A 17,398-nucleotide genomic window follows, 5' to 3' on the forward strand; every position below is an offset into this window, starting at 1 on the left:
CAACTTGAAAGCCTAGCTAGAAAATGGTGCCTATAACCTTCCCCCTCAGATCATGCTATAGGATTGTGGTATTGTGTTCCCCCAAATATTGTGCATGCTAATAAACTTATCTGGGGTCAGAGACAGAGCAGCCACAATATTAAACATAAAGGATAGGCAGTGGTAGCACACGCCTTTAATCCTAGCATTCCAGAGGCAGAAATCCATGTGTTCAAGGATACAGACAGGCATGGTGACTCATCACGCCTTTAATCCCAGAAAGCAAGCCTTTAGTCCCAGGGAATGGTGGTAGAAAGCAGAAAGGTATATAAGGCGTGAGGACCAGAAACTAGAAGCATTTGGCTGGTTAAGCATTTGGCTGGTTAAGCTTTCAGGCTTCGAGCAGCAGCTCAGCTGAGAGCCATTGGGATGAGGACTCAGAGGCTTCCAGCCTGAGGAAACAGGACCAGCTGAGGAATTGGCAAGGTGAAATAGCTGTGGCTTGTTCTGTCTCTCTGATCTACCAATTTTCACCCCAATAACTGGCCTCAAGTTTGATTTTATTAATAAGACTCTTTAAGATTCCTGCTACATAGGATGATCTTGGGGACATACCAGATTATATGCTGTGACTATATGAATAACAGGAAAATACAAAATCTATAATTTTAACCATGGACATATTAAAGTAGTTGGTTTCACAGCTTATACCACTGACATGCTGCCCACTGCCAACATGGCCAGCACTTTCTCCACTTAGTTTCCAACTCAGAATCTGGAGTGGATGATGAGAGCCTTGAAAAAATAATGTCTTCATTTGTGTTCTGTAGAAAGCAGAGCCTAGGTGGATTTTTCTATACTAGGGTATGTACTTGGAAGGACGTGTTATTGTACTGACCAGGATTTAACATTTAGACTGAGCAGTAAACTGATTCTTGATCTTGTTGGCAAGAGACTGCATGAATGACTGTTTCTTAGGGCAAGCTATTGAGAACAGAATGGAGAAGACTTTATGTACCAGCTCTGATCTCCTGGTCTTGCAGTTTGGTCTGATGCTACATTTGCCCTGAACTTTTGGGTTACAAACCCCGAATCAAGCAGATACACTTTCATGTCAGTCTCAACAAGGAAGTCCCAGGCTGTCAGTCTCTGGCTTTTTTGAAGCCCACAGAAATCCATGCAAAGCTGATCATTCCAAAGGTTAAGCAAGAGAACCAGAGAATGAAAGGTATTTGGCACAATTCTTTCTGTGCCCCGGTTGAGAGCTCAGCTGTCTATGATTGGCCAGGAGTCTCTTCCAGCATCATCCAGTAGCCAGAGAAAGAAAGAAAACTGTGAAGTAGTCTGCTTCTGTATCGTCTCATGGTGTTTAAAGAGCATTTTTGGATGAATGTCACAGACATTGAAATAATGTTGAAATAAAGCCTTGGGAATATATTTCCTAAAAATTAGTTCTTGACACAAAAGCTAAAGTCTTTCTTGAAATTTCCTTTAATAGCAGTTATTGTTCCAGATGTGGGGTTATTGAGTGCATGTTGTGGGCTTTCTATCTTACTGCTGTATTCTAATGAGTTTGAAACATTCTGTTCTCTATTATTTCTGTTTGTTCATGATATTTCTAACAATGTATTTTTGTCTTCTTATGGTTTATTGATGAGTTGCTTTAATTGATGGTTTTTAAATATGTGTGGTATGTCTTTGGTAAAGAGGAGTTTGTGTGATGGTGTATGCCTGTAATCCCAGCACTCAGAAGGCTGAAGCATGAAAATTATGAATTGGAAGCTTGGTCAGGACTACACAGAGAAGTCCAGACCAGGTCTTACCAAACAGACACATAAACAAACAAGCAAATTCCCAAACAAAGGAAAACAAAACCAACCAAAACAAAATCCAAAGGGTAAAGATATTATGATTTAAAATTAAATATAGTGTTGGTAGAAGGGATTCAAATTCCTTTCAATTTTAATATTTTAGTAACATTACATTTATATGTCAAAGTCATCTTGAATGTTGATGATCCCAATGACAGAGTGAAAGAAAACACTTAAGTGTTGTACCACCTCCGGCTGGCATGACAAATGTCCCTTTTTGATCACAGAAGAGCATCAGTCACATAACTTCCCACAGCCACAAGGGGGCGGGAAGTGCAGCTCCATCCTATGGCTGAAATGGGGGAGGATGATAATAAACATTTGGCAAACAGTACTAATGACTACTTCAGCAGGCTTGGCATTTTTACAGCTAATGTTATGTGTGTAAGCCTCGTGTCCTCATGTGATAAATAGCACAAAGCATGTTTGAGACTGTGGTGTGTAGAGCAGATTAGGACATTTAAATTACAGAAAAACTTATTTGTAAAGTGTGTACCAAGTTTGAGTATATAATGAACAACACAGCTGTTCAAAAAGGTTTGAAAATGTCTTATTCACTCTAAGTTACTGTAAATCTTACTCTGACTTCCCACCCTGATTTAAAAAAAAAAAAAAAAAAAAAAAAAAAAAAAAAAAAAAAAAACAGTAGAAAGTGTAGTCTCAGTATTATTGAGGCTCCTGTAGCAGGGCTATATAGCAGTAATCTTAACAGTTCTTATTCATAAAAACAAACCTGAGGCCAGTTATTGGGGTGAATACTGGAAGATCAGAGAGACAGAACAAGCCACAGCTACCTCACCTCACCAGATCCTCAGCTGATCTTGTTTCCTCAGACTGGATGCCTCTGAGTCCTCATTCAGAATGGATCTCAGCTGAACTGTGCTGGTCCAAAGCCTGAAAGCTTAACCAGCCAAATGCTTCTAGTTTCTGGCCCTCAAGCCTTATATACCTTTCTGCCATCATTTCCTGGGATTAAAGGCTCGCTTTCTGGAATTAAAGGCGTGAGTCACCATGCTTGGCTGTAACCTTAAACAGATGAATTTCTGCCTCTGGAATTAAAGGTGTGTGCTACCACTGCCTATCCTCATGTTTAATATTGTGGCTGTTCTGTCTCTGACCCCAGATAAGTTTATTAGGGTACACAATATTTTGGGAAACACAATACCACCACAGGGCTAGGCAGCCACTGAAGATATTTGGCCAGATATAAATGCCAAGGATATGTTTAAGACTTCAGTTATCTGGGCACTTCAGAGATTTATTTCATTCAAGCTCTGCTGCTCTGGACAAGCTGGGAGGCACCAGACATTGCTGAGGGTGAGAAGCCCAGTGGCAATAGTTCAGCCTCCCACAGAGCACCCCAAAGATCTTCCAAGGATGTTAGACTTCAAGAGAACACTAAGTCAAGGTAGTGTCTTAGAACTGGGTTTCACTAGTCTTTGTCCCCATCTCATCCTGAAGTCAACTCCTGAAGTCAACCAAGTTCCTTGGGTAAACAAGACCTGCCTCCCATGATTCCTGTCCTGGTTCAAAGAAGTGAAGGAGACCTGTGAAATTAACTGCCACAGAAAAACTCCTAAGGGTGTTAGAGTATGAATTACTTAAGTAATAAATAATGGATGGGACAAGGGTAGGATTGGAAAAGCAATATTTAACATTTCTTGTGTGTCTCTTGGAGCCAGGCATTGGCCACATTTTTATATACTACCAACTTCACTGACACAGAAATACAGTGAGGTAGAGGCAATGAGCCAGTTTCACAGAAGAAGAGAGGAGCTCAGAGGGCTCTAGGTATGCACAGAAGAAAACAGTGCTACCTACCACTTACAAAGCTTATGATGTGTCAGTCACTGCTATGTGAGGGGGTACAAAGAATCGTAACTGTTCCTATTTTAAAGGTGAGGAAATGGAGTCATGCATAATTTAAGAGACTTACCAAAGTTGCACAGCTAGAGAATGATGAGGTCATAGAGCATCCATGACAGTCTGGCTCCCAAGTCTTTGTTCCAAACTATTGTACTATATACCACTGAAGGAGAGGGAAAGGAAACTGGAGAGGAGACAGAAGAAGACAGACAGAAAAGATGCAGACATGTTCTAAAATTCAATTTTGTTGAAATTACTTAAGATTTTCTCTAAAGAAGCTCAGTGCATTTCCAGGGAACTGAGCATGGAAAATATTCCCTAGAACAAGTTTGCCACTTCAGAGTGAAGAAGCATTGACTCTGCCCTGACTTCCCACACAGACACCCAGATTTCTGGATCCCCAGCACCTTTCAGCTGAAAGGTAAATTAGCAATGCTCGCCTTTGCCTAAAATTAGAATAGAAAGGCCCTGTCAGCATTCCAAATGGAGCAGCTGATGATGTAATAGCTAAATATTCAAAACAGCTTTCTTTAAAGTGGTGTATGAAGGCCATGACTTTTCCTTCCCAGGTGCCCTTTCTTGATTGGCTAAAAGCCAGATGGTTTTTAAACACTAACATTGTGCAAGTTGTTTGAGGTCAACTCTGGGCACAGCCCTTAGTATTGTACAAAAGACTTTTCCCTCAGGAATAGAAGCTTCAACGTTCTTGGCTCTTCAGGCAGTCTTATTGCTTTTAGCTCAAGAAAGCATGCACACTACATTAATTTCTCAGAGGAGTGGGAGGTAATTTCCACTCATTTTAGCAATGTGTGTGTATATTGTGTGTGTTTATATCCATGTGATTGTGCATGATGTGCCCATCACATGAATTAGTTTGCAGATGATTTGATATGTTTTAACAACATAGATTGGTTTTTATACACAATTAGCATAAATATCTAAGCTAAGTCTACCAGATCACTAAAATAAATATGTCCCAGATATCAAAACTCAGAATCACAGTTGGATGCCCTTGGTTAAATGCCTTGATGGCATAACTAAAATGTTGCAGACAGGAGCTAGAGAGATGACTCCATGATTAAAAGCATTTCGTGCTCTTCCAAAGGACCCAGAATCCATGTCAGATGTTCACAACTGTAACCCCAGTTTCATGAAATCTGATGCCCTCTTCTGACCTCTGACCCATATCGATGCATATACACACACACCCATGTATATTTACACAATACTTAAATCTTTTCAAAAGTTGTAGGCAATTTTTAAGGTTGGAGAATGATTTATGAGGAGTAGAGGAACAGTGTGAAGGATTGCCATAAGCATCATGAACCACTTTGAATCTTCATTTGTTAAATTACCTCTTTCCTTAATTCTTCCAGAATAGATCTGAGGCAATTTTATAAAATTGAATATCTGTCTTGATTGTGGAAAATGATTTAACACGTAAGCACATAAAAATGCTTCACAAATTCTCCTCTCCACATAATTTCTATAATTTTACAAGGTGTCCAGAAAAATATCTGAAAAGCTAAAGAAAAACCACTATTATATTTGCAAGTGAGTCCTTATCACTAGCAGAAGTTTATATATATAATTTCATTTCCTGCCATTGAAAAAGCATGTTCCAGAGTGTAGCATCTACCTGTGATCAATTGACCTTTGCAAATGGTTAAAGACATCTGTAAATGTTCTCCTATTTAAAATTGTATTTCCAAGGCAGACTATGAACAGTATAAGCACTCACAGGGCAAAATCAGTTGCCTTTCAAGTCTGCATATTAATATATTTGTTACTTCTGAAAGTTTTTTCGTCATTTCCCAATTATTCTCTTATTAAATGCACCTTAGTGTGTTCTGTTATAATGAATGATATTAAATGCATACTATATGTCATACAGGCCATTTATGTTTTATAGAAACTTTAAACAAAAGGAACATTTTAAATTAATATGACTGGCATACCTTTCTGTATACAATGAATATATTTTATATATGATTTGCTATACAAATAGTAAAACTAACAAAATCATGCTACAAATTACATCAGAGTGTGGATGAATATAATTCTTTCCTTTTTTTGCTTCCAACATTTAGCTTTCCCCCATTCCTCTGTGCATTTCTCCCACTGAAAAGCATCACATTTGCCCTCTGGCTCTGTCGGACCTTTTCTCTCCTGTCACACTTCTCTTCTCACCCAGTGAACAGGTGCCCCAGGACATTGGCTTCTTTAGGGACTCTTCACAGCCACACCCATCTGAGACTCGGTCTGTTCTCAAGATGCCTTGTAGAGCTTTGTGTCTGAATAAAGGTGATCAGCCCACTGTGAAATGCAATGCTGCACTTTCATATGTTAAAGCCCATGTCATCTTAGGAAAATGGTCTGCACATTTCTTTGTTCTTTTTGCCGTTTTGTTTTGTTTTTTGTTTGTTGTTTTGTTTTTAGCTTTTGTTTGTTTGGTTGACTCGTTGGTTGGTTTGGTTTGGTATGGTTTGGTTTGGTGTTTTGAGACCGGGTTTCTCTGTGTAGCCCTGGCTGTCCTGGAGCTCATTGTGTAGACCAGGCTGGCCTTGAACTTAGAGATCCTCCTGCCTTTGCCTTCCAAGTGCTGGGATTAAAGGCATATGTGCCACCATGGCCTGGCTGGTTTCTTTGTTCTTAAGGGCCCATCCACAGTGAAGAGACTGTTGGGAGGCCTTTGAAAGGAGCTGGGAAATGAACTCACATGTCTGCTCCTCACCCCTCATGACCTTTAGAGATGTGACAATTGGCAGAGATGTCAAACACCTCTTGGGGTTAGGTGGATCTGACTGCCTCCAAGAAAATGGCTGCCTCCACTCCTCTCTCGTGTGTCCTTTCCCAAAGGAGGTGAAGATCGGAAGATTATTTTTAGGAGACTGTGGCTGTAAACTACAAGCAGGGCAGCCATTTGCTCCTTGCACTCACCTAACCCCAGGGCCTCTCATCAACTCTGACAAGCCACATTGGTTTAACAGTTGCTCACTCTGATCATAGAGCTTCAAGAATGTTCTGCATGGAGAGGAAGTCTTTCTCTCCGGACTGTAGCAACAACTCCTGTGCCCAGATACAATTTGAAAGGCCTCACTTCTGATGAGTGTGACAAGAAAGAAGAAAATACGTTTAGATTGTGGGATATTTGGAATTGGGTAAATGAGTGTGCTGTGCTCAGATGCATGGCCCTAGACTTCGTTGTGTTTATTGGAGGGCAGAGGGTCCCGTGAGGACTGTAACTCTTAAAGTCTTTGTGTTCACCTGGATAATCATTCCACACACCACCTGCTGGGGATTCATTTCTTTTTCTTTTTTTCTTCTTTTTTTTCCAATTCGTAGAAAGAAAAAGGGATCTTTGGTTGTCTAGACGAGTTGCAAGGATCAACGCCTGTGAATGCTTTCATATCCTCAGATCCAAGGCGGGATGGGCAGCAGCATGGAAGAAACGCAGGGTAGGGGAAGAAGTGCTGAACTACAGTGTGCATCTCTTGAATTACTTGCCCCTAGTTCTGTATGGCTCTCTCCCACCCACAGCGATCCTCCCTGAGCACCTAGCGACCATCCCTTCCCTCAAGTGGGCTTGGAGGTGTCTACTTTTGGCCCCAGGGTTAATGGTGAAAGTCAGAGAGCAGGTGGGGCGCCCACATGCGTCCCAGACCTGGGTGGGCGTCCGAGGTGAGGGGGCGCTATTCGGGCAGCAGTGAGCTGGTGGCGGGCGGGAGAGCTGCCAGGCTGACGGAGAGGCCGGCCAGAGTGGGGGCCGTTCCGCTGCCGCCGCCGCTGCCGCCGCCGCTGTGATGCGAAGCCCGAGCTGCGCCGGGCGGTGGAGTCAGAGCTGGGGCGCGGGAGCACGAGCTGCAACATCAGCACCAGCGGCGGCGGCGGCGGCGGCACCTGCAGCAGCTCCCGGGCCCCGCGCTTTGATCTACGCCCCGCGGCGCCGGGAGCCGCCGCCCCGCGCTCTCTATGGATGTCAAGGCGGCCCCCAACGGGGTAGCCACCATCGAGGACCGGATCCTGCGGATTACTGGCTACTATGGCTATTACCCGGGTTACTCCAGCCAGAAAAGTAAGACGCCGGGAGGCCGTCCTGAGAGAGATGAGGGTGGGAGGTGGGCGCTCCGGGGCACGGGGGGTGCGGTGCGGGAGGGCGCGCAGTGGGACACCTGCAGCCTGGTCTGCGCTGTCACAATCACATCCCTGGCCTCTTGGACCTCTAGGGAGAAAAGTATGTCCGCCGTCTGCTGTCCTCGGTGCTGAACCTTGAGGCAGTCGTGGGGGCTGGCCGCTTGAACCCAGGAGTTTGGGGACAGTCGCATTCTTGGGGGTGGAGGCGTGCAGAGGATAGGCGAGCACTCCTGAGCGTCGTCGGTCAGCTCACTGGTGGCTGATTTATGCCTGAAGGAGGCTAACATGGCTGTTCTACTAGCTGACCATCAGCCCTTGGGCTACCCACTCGGAAAGGCTTTACTGGGTGCCAGGGTGCTCACCTGGCGCTGGGGACGAAGACAGTGGGGGGCATTAGTTGGTTGCGGCTGGGCTGGCTGGGTGGGTCAGCTTGTTCACCGTGGGCCATTGAAATGTTGCCAGTATTGGAATTGCTCATGATAAAACGTCCTTAGAAGGTTCTCCATCCTGGGCAGAGAAAAGAACCTGCTTAGGTGCCTGAATTGCGGAGCTTGGAGCGAGAAATCATGCAAAAGGCGGGCAGAGTGGGACTGGGAAGCGAGACACAGCCACCCGCCCCCGCTGCACGTCGCGGCCACCTCTGAGCTGTTGGATTCTAGTTTTATTCTGGCTAGGCTAAGCCAGTCTGCATGGATGCTCTCAGGTTTGGGAGCAGTTTCACCTATACACACACACACACACACACACACACACACACACACACACGCAGGCACGCATGCATACACGCACCGTGTTGTTGAGAATAGGAGTGAAGGGGGCCAGTGAGGGGCTCTATGTTCCTAGTCTCTACATTCTGTTTTCTTGATATATAAACCCGCCACTGTATCTGCTGGGATTAGTTCTGCCAACCACCAAAGTGAAGCCTGTTTTTTGTTTGTTGGTTTGTTTGTTTTGTTTTTCTGCACTGGGAGAGTAGCTTCGCTTTAATTTCCATGCAGGTGGAATTTCAGTTTTTCCTTACCAAAGCATTTCTGCCGCAAAAGAAGGACCTTAACTGATGGTTCTGCTGTTATTTTTAACCAGATGTGCCTTAGATGCATTCTGATTGGTATTTTTCTCTGGCAATTTGGGATCATCAATATTACAGGTTCTGTGTGAAGCAGAGAACCCACACTAATCTTGACACATAGATGAAAAAGCGTTTCATTTCCCATGTAACTTTGTCCTGGGATATTCTGTCTTGCCATTGAATAATAACCTGGGAGCGCTGTCCTGTGGGCCATCCTCATACAGATATTTTCCAGTTTAGTATTTTATCTGCTCTCAGGAAAGGCCTGTCTACTTTGGATGTTTCTGTCTAGCTGTTTTTAGCAGTAGTGGCTTACATTATTCATTTCCATACAAAAGTAATTATATAGTGTTAGAATTTTCTGGAAGGAAAATAACATGCTGTGGAACATTCTTTGAAACATTTTTACTACAGGCTTAAAATTTTGTAGTTTTTCTTTTCCTCTTGGCAAAGGGTGTCTTCTTTAACCTTAGACACTTGAACTGGAATCTTTACTAGATCTTGCGGAAATTATTTGAGTGCCATCTCTGAATATTTAAATTAGAAACCAGGCGTTTGGGTGGTCAAGAGAATTTAGAACTTGTCGCTAAAATTATAGAGTATTATAATTTTTGTGACAATGGTACTTTGGTTAATGAAGAGCAACCCAGAAAGAATACTGGGAAAGTAGCATTTTAGATAAGAACATGTTCATATTTTATTTTTGTACTTGCTCAAAGAGCTGCACATGTTTCATTTGCAAGACAATAACAGGGCAAAAAAGGGAAGTGCATCAGCCAAGGCTGTAACTGGAAGCAAAAAGAGGATAAAGATGCTTTTGGCATTGCTATTAGTGGTAGGCACTTGCCTAAATTCAGGCCATATAGTTCAACCACTAAAGATAGCAAATCCCAGAAGAACAGAGAGCCAAGGGTAGTCAAATTTAACTCTCAGGATGTATGCTCTTTCTGAGCAAGAGTGACATTGTCGTTTTGCACACACACACACACACACACACACAGAGAGAGAGAGAGAGAGAGAGAGAGAGAGAGAGAGAGAGAGAGAGAGAGAGCTGGAGAAGGGCCAGGAAACCAAACACCATGAAATAATCCTGCTCTTGATGCAGGCTTCAACTAGTAAACAAACACATTGAAGCAAACCAGTACAATATGGTCAATTGATTTAGCTGCTACCAGGACTGAGCAACAGCTTGGGGAAAGTCTGGAGGAATCTATTTAGGAATAAGCTACAGCAAGGAGTATCAGATATGCAAAGGTAAGGTGGCTTTTCCCTCTCCTGACTCATCACATATGAGATCTTCAGGATGGGGTGCTCTCTAGAGATCCATGCTGTTTGCCTTTTTGGAGACAGATGGGGGCTCATTTTTGGGAAAATATGTCAAGATTAGCCTCATGTCAATGTACCTTGTTTCTAAACTTATACCTCATTGAGAACAAACTCTGATAGGGTGAAGAAATGAAAAGAAATGTAATCAAATATAAATGATTTTTTAATGATCCATTAAAAAATTCTGTTCAATTTACTTATCAGTTTACTGAGCACACACACACACACACACACACACACACACACACACACACACACACACACACTTGGAATGGGATAAAGGCTAACCTTGAGTTATCTGTGATCAGGTAGGAGGCATAGACTCATCTTGTTAATTGTTAATTGATCAATTCCTACATATAAGGAATATGTTCAAAAAGACATATGAAAGTCTTTTCAATTTTAGAGTTTTAATTCTCAGGGAGAAGGAACAGAGAATAACCATATAAATATTTTTTGTATGTGTCAAGGTGATAGTGATTTTCAAAAGATTACAACAGGATGAAAGGGCTGAAATTCTGGGAGTGGGGAGGCAGAGTCTGTCACAATGTTACATGGGAACAATTAAGCAAGGCTGTGGGAAATGTGGAAGAGTTAGCCATGTGAACATCAGGAGGGAGACATTCCAGGCAGTGGGATCAGCCAGTGCTGTGTACCTGTCTGGCACGGCAGAGAAGCAGTAAAGGGGCCTTGCATGGTGGAAGTGCAATGAGCAACTGGAAGAGGATCCTGGGAACAGAGGGAATCAGATGAGATAGAACCTTATAGGTCCTTGTCAGTCCTTTGGGTTGTTCTCTGAATGGCATAGTGAGCTTTGCTTGGGTGCTGAAGATGGAATAAGATAACTTGGCTTGCTTTTCAAAAGGATCAATCACACCAATTAGTACATTATTTTGGTAACCTAGGTGAGAGATGATGGTGGCCTGCATGACAGCGTTGGAGGTGGTAATAAGTGTTCAGACTCTGGGTACATTTGAAATTATAACCAAAGGGATCTCCTGGTGAACTATTTGTGGTATTGATAAGAAAGAGAAAAACAGAATTTATAGTTTGGGGTCTGACTAAGTTGGAGTGGTCATGAGCCCACGTGTGAAAAGTGTCAATGATGGATAACATTCCAGATATACTAGGAATGCCAGAGAGGTTGAGTAAGTTTGGAGTTCCAAGATGTCTGACTTGGAAATGCATTGGCGGTTTTCCAACACTTAAATGTTTTTTTTAAATCTGAAACTGGACGAGATCCCCAAGAAGCAAGTATATGTAGAAAAGAGATGAGGTACAAGGGCTGCACCCAGGAGCTCTCTGACATTAAGAGGTCAGGAGGAAAAATTGAAACCAATAAAGGAGACCAAGACAGCCTTACGGGGAGGTAGGAGGATACTTGGGAGAATGTGGTGCAGTGGAAACCATTGATGTTTCAGGAGGAATGGTGAGAGGAGTCCAGTGCTTCAAAATGTCAAGTGTAATGAAGTTGATAGCTGACCATGGACTTGACAATGGAGGGCCATAGAGACTTAATGAGACTGTGGACAAGAGTATGGTGGCTGGGACCACATGCACCAGAATGCGTGTAAAAGAGACTTAAGGGGAGAAATTGGAAACTGTAAATATAGATTCTTTAAGGATTTTTATGCAAAAGGAACAGAAGAAATGATGACAGTAGGGTCAAAATGAGTTTAAAGTAAATATGACATTTGCATGAAAAAAAAATGAATAACCCAATGTACAAAAGTTAGTGATGTCAGAGAGACAGAATATAGAAACGACATTACTTTCAAAGGAACGTGAAGAGGCCAAAGATGTGTATTAGGCTCTGGAAGATGGATCACTGAAATGGTGGAGGTCTTTGGAACTTCTCTGCTGATTGCTTTAGTGTTCTCCAGACTGAAGCAAAACTATCCACTGAGTGAGGATTGGGAAGAGGCAATAGAGGCTGTCAGGAAGAAAATGCATGAGCTGTTAAAACAAACAGACAAACAGAGGAATTGCTCAAGCATAGGGGTCACTGGGTATTTCAAATTTCTGGTCAAGGATTTAAATTGAGAGTAGACAATAGACTCTCTTCTGACACAGCAAAGGCATGGAATGAGTCAAGTGGAATTCAGCTGGGCTGGAGAAGGTTATTTTATTCCTTGAATTTAATAAATTCCAATGGATTTAATAAAAATAACAGCAGCAACTGAATTGTATCAGGGGAGATGGTATATGATTGAACATGGCTCTTAAAGTTGGTAGAAGCAGAGAAGAGAGGAGATAAAGAGAATTAGGGACAGTTGGGGAAAACATGGGAAGACTGAGGTGTTGAAGGTCTCAGCACCACTGAAGTTAGTGAAAATAAAGTTAGGAGTTATGTGGTTAGAGGGAGGGCTGAAATGTAGGATGAAATAGGACATGGGGTGCTTCTCCGTTGACATAAATATCTTTGTCAAAAGAGGTCTGGAATCACTGTCTCAGCACAGCTTTGCTGCAGGTCAGCCTTGGCTTTCAAGAGTCCAGCGGTTCTCAGAAGAATCCATCAGCAATTTCTAAAAACCTTCCTACCTATCCCTGGGCACAGATAGCCAGCAGCCTTTCCTTGACCCATGCTTTTGTTCTTGTCCTGTTTTCTTTCTGTAGACTCTTTGAGACTGGGTTCTGTAGTGATATTCTATTAGCAGCTGAAGATTTGTGGTAAGCCCTGCCCCTTGCTCTGTGCCAGCTGTGGCCATACTCTACCCAAAGAAGAACTCTTTCTAGGAGAGAAAAATTTAAATATGTTTCCCATCAAGAAATGGTAAAGTCGCCGGGCGGTGGTGGCGCACGCCTTTAATCCCAGCACTCGGGAGGCAGAGGCAGGCGGATCTCTGTGAGTTCGAGGCCAGCCTGGGCTACCAAGTGAGCTCCAGGAAAGGCGCAAAGCTACGCAGAGAAACCCTGTCTCGAAAAACCAAAAAAAAAAAAAAAAAAAAAAAAAAAGAAATGGTAAAGTTTAAGGTGACAGATCAATGTATCTGGTGTGATCACTACCCAATGCATACGGAAAACATTAAAACATCCCATTGTGTCTCAGAAATATGTATCATATATGTGAATCAAAATAGAAAAAGAAAAGAATTCCACCCACTTCTGACACTATGGTCCTCTGAGTGTGCCAATGGCTGATTCAACTCAGCAGTTCCCAAGGTCCTGCTTACTTTCTGCTTTATCCAGTTGAGCTCATTCAGTCTCAGACTCCTCCATGTCTTATGCAAGTGTACTCTTAGGCTCCTCTGTTTTCTACATCCAGGCCCATATTCCAAACTTTCTAGTAGCACACCCACCTGAATTCCTCCAGGCATGTCTCATAAAGAAACAAGTCATCATTCTGCCTTTTTCCTGCTCATTATGCCTGTTAGCTTCCAATATCTGTATAGAAGCAATTACCCACACCAGAGTTCTGGAGTTCTTCCCCACCTCTGCCCTTTCCTTTTGTAGTTAATAAGTCCTGTCTGTCCTACTTCAGCCATGTGCTTTCTGTCCTCCCTGCCTCTGCATGACTGTCTCTATCATATTTCCCCAGTTTCAAGCCCTTCTACCACAGCATGCCTACTTAACGTTTCTTTATGTAAAAGTCTGTTCGTCCAACTTCCCTAATCAAATACCTGGAAGAGTCTTTCATTTTCTGTGAAATAAAATCCAAACTCTTTTAGGATATCACCATTCAAGCCCAGCTTATAAATTCTATTTTAGTACATACATTCCTCTCCATCCAAAGTGCCAAATAATACATGCTTAATGCAGAAAATCTGGAAGGCACAGAAGCAAAGAAAGATTAGGACAAAATTATTCATAATTCCACCACCCAGAGGTGATTAGTGTTAACACTTTACTATACATCCTTTCAATTTTTTTATAACTGCACATGTACATGTTTTTATTTTATACCAAACATTTCTCCTATTGGTCTGTATTAATAACTTAATTTTAATTTATCTATCCTTTCTCATCTATGCAAGTATCTTAACCTACTTAACTAATCACCAGCATGTGCTTTTAGGCCTGATTTTTCTTTTCCCATACATCCCATCTGGTCTCTACACACCCTGCTCTGAGCCTCATCAAGAAGTAGCTCCCTGTTTTAATGACACTGTTGCCTCCACGTGCTTTTCTTTCTCTGAGCATTACTAAACACTGGCACAGATGCTCCCTTCCCTGCGTGCCCTTCCTAGCAGGGAAAGCTCCTATTTATATTTAAAGTCTCTGTTTTAAATATTGTCTTATAGGAATTGTCTGCTGGCCCCAGGCTGGGTTAATCCTCCCTCTGTGTTCCCAATATTGTGTGCTCACATCTCCTCTGAGACTTAGTCAGCTATCAGGGTCTGTTGCCTTTGCATGAGACTGTTTGACTCTCAGAGTTTGGGGAAGGTGAGGACTTACTTTTATTTCAGCTTGGCAAATTGCTCTTCTCTGTCAAGTTTGTTGTACTCATGAATGAATGGTTTCAGTTTCCTTTGGGGAAGGAAGTACCTTTTCCATTGTAAAAAAAAAAAAAAAAAAGAGTTCAGGATGCCAGTGACAGGAGGACAAGAACGATTATCACCACCAACGGCCAGGTCAAGAGGTTGCTGCAAATAGCAGCCTGTGATCATCTGATCCGATGCATTGAAGCTTGTGAACTCATGAGTCCTTACAGCTGTCTTAAGATTTTCTGTGTTTGAGTGAAGACATAAAAGAAACACAGAACAGTGTATGTTTATGAAAAGCATAAGAAAGAAAATGGAGTCTCCCCCACTCTCTCTTTTGAAGTGGTCCTATTGTTCCTTGTGACACATTATTGTATTTCCTAATACAGGATTGAGTTATGCAACTGCATCTTACTAGTGAAATGACTGCAATAGATATTTACTCCTGTTTATATTTAGTGTATATCCTGGTGACAAGATTTTTGCTTCTTTATATATGAGGGGTATATCTTGTAAACAGTTCCAAATAAGTGCCGTTTACATGCCTTCCTGATCAGAATTTTTGCTGTGCTGTTGTATAGTGTGGTAGTTTATTATATATTCATATAATATGAATTGAAAACACAAATGTATAATAAACTAGACAAACATATTGTGGTGATTTGAATAAAAATGGCCTCATAGGCTCCTAGGGAATGGCACTATTAGGAGATGTGGCCTTGTTAGAGTAGGTGTGGCTTTGTTGCAGAAAATTTGTCCCTAGGGGGCAGGCTGTGAGGTCTCAAATGCTCATGCCAGATCTAGTGTAACATTCACTTCCTGCTGCCTGATGATGTAGAACTCTCAGCTCCTTCTCCAGCACTGTGTCTGCCTGCATGCCACCATACTTTCCTCTGTGATGATAATGGACTAAACCTTTGAGTTATAAGTCAGCCTCAATTAAATGTTTTCCTTTATAAGAGTTACCATGGTCATGGTGTCTCTTCAGAGCAATAAAACCCTAAGACACATATTATAAAATACCACTGCTATTTACCCACATTAGGTTTAGCATTACATTTCAGATTTATGTTGTTTGCCTATTCTATGACCTGTTGGAGAATGAGATCTAGCCCAAAGGCCATAAAATTTGACAATGGAAAAATACAGACAAGCCCATCCTTCTGCTCAGCCACTTGGTAGCCTTTTAAATTTGTATAGAAGGATTAATTTATCAGGACAACAACTTTATTTCCGTTAAAAAGAAAGAGAGAGAGATGGTAAGATCTGTGTCACAGTGTATTGTTTTTGCCTTCTGTTGCTGTGAGAACATTGTCCAAAACCAACTTAAAGATGACAGGATGTAGTTCATCTTACAAGTCACAGTCCATCAGGGAGAGAAGCCAGGACAGGAGCTCAAGCAGGAGCCTGGAGGCAGGGACTGAAGCAGACACTGTAGAGGAGTGCTGCTTACTGGCTTACCTCCAGATGTGTTTAGCTACTATTCTGATCTATCCCAGTACCACCTTGTAGATGTAACCAACCATCTTATTAAATAAGAAACACAGAACCAATGTAAAAGAGAAAGCCAAGAAGTCAGATCTCAGAGCTAAAACCTTACCCTTACTCCTGTGGTGCTCCTACCTCTCCGAACGAGAGCTACTTCCTTTGTGTTTGTCTTTAATATAGTCTTTCTGTTCTGCCTTCTCATTGGTTGTAAACCCAAACACATGACTGCCTCGTCACTGCCTGTAAGTACAGCCCTCCAGGTCTTAAAGGCATATGTCTCCAATGCTGGCTGTATCCCTGAACACACAGAGATGTATGGGATTAAAGGCATGTGCCACCACCGCCATACTCTTGCTATGGCTCTAATAGCTCTGACCCCTGGGCAACTTTGTTTATTAACATACAATTAAAATCATATTTCAGTACAAATACAATACCACCATACCACCTGCTCAGGTGTGGTACTGCCCACAGTTCTCTGGGACCTCTTCTACCTGCTAGCACTCCCAAAACAGATGAATATGGTGGAGTCAACTCCGAAACTGAGGGCCCTCCTCCCCAGCTGTGTCAAGTTGACAACCAAGATTAGCCATCACACACAAGTGGTTGAGAGGATTGTATAAATGCTTCCTACAAAATATCTGCCTATTAATGTACAATTCAGTATATGAAAACTGCTAAGACTTTGGAGGAAATGAAAGGAACAGGTATACAGTTCCAAAGGGACTCACTTTTTCCTTAAATAAATTATTTCTTTATATCTATATTGCATTTTGCATGGTTGTTGATAAAAAAGAAAAGTATGTTACCAAGATGTTAAAAGCAATTGACCAGTTATGACATTCACAATGATGCTTGTTTGTGGACATTGCCTTCCCCTCCAACTGCCCATGGTTGGGCAACGCTATAACTGAAACAAGACGCATTTTGTTTAAAATGGACTGGAACTCATTTGCCACAAATATTTGTATCATAGACTAATCCAAAAGAAAGAGGAGCAAATCCAGAATCAACAAGAAATAGGATGAGTCTGCATGTCTAGAGATGCAAGAACTCAGGCATCAAAGTGGGAAGAGTGGCTGGAAAGAGAAAGGGGAAGGGAATAGTGGACTCCCAGAAGCAGGCTGTGTGCCTGGAGTGGGTGAGATGCAGGTAGGATAAGAGGCAACAGAGGTGGAGGAAGTGATCGGTAAGGTAAATTTGGCAATGGTCTATAGGAAGTAGCATTGTTCTTCCCCTATGTG

At 42.3% G+C, this 17,398-nt stretch overlaps 1 protein-coding gene across 2 annotated transcripts in view; it reads left to right on the forward strand.

The window, feature by feature from the left end:
- Positions 1 to 7,232: 7,232 nt before the first annotated feature.
- Slc35f4 (solute carrier family 35 member F4) overlaps positions 7,233 to 17,398 on the forward strand; it is a 237,782-nt gene continuing 227,616 nt past the window's right edge. Inside the window, exon 1 of one of the 2 annotated variants that reach the window (XM_028873547.2) lies at positions 7,233 to 7,791. In XM_028873547.2, coding sequence (XP_028729380.1) covers positions 7,689 to 7,791 — 103 coding nt within the window. In that variant the 5' untranslated portion in view covers positions 7,233 to 7,688. The remainder of the gene's footprint in view (positions 7,792 to 17,398) is intronic. The other variant, XM_028873548.2, reaches the window with a different exon arrangement.

Source organism: Peromyscus leucopus, chromosome 9 (genome assembly GCF_004664715.2).
Source record: "Peromyscus leucopus breed LL Stock chromosome 9, UCI_PerLeu_2.1, whole genome shotgun sequence".
NCBI classification, from domain to species: domain Eukaryota; kingdom Metazoa; phylum Chordata; class Mammalia; order Rodentia; family Cricetidae; genus Peromyscus; species Peromyscus leucopus.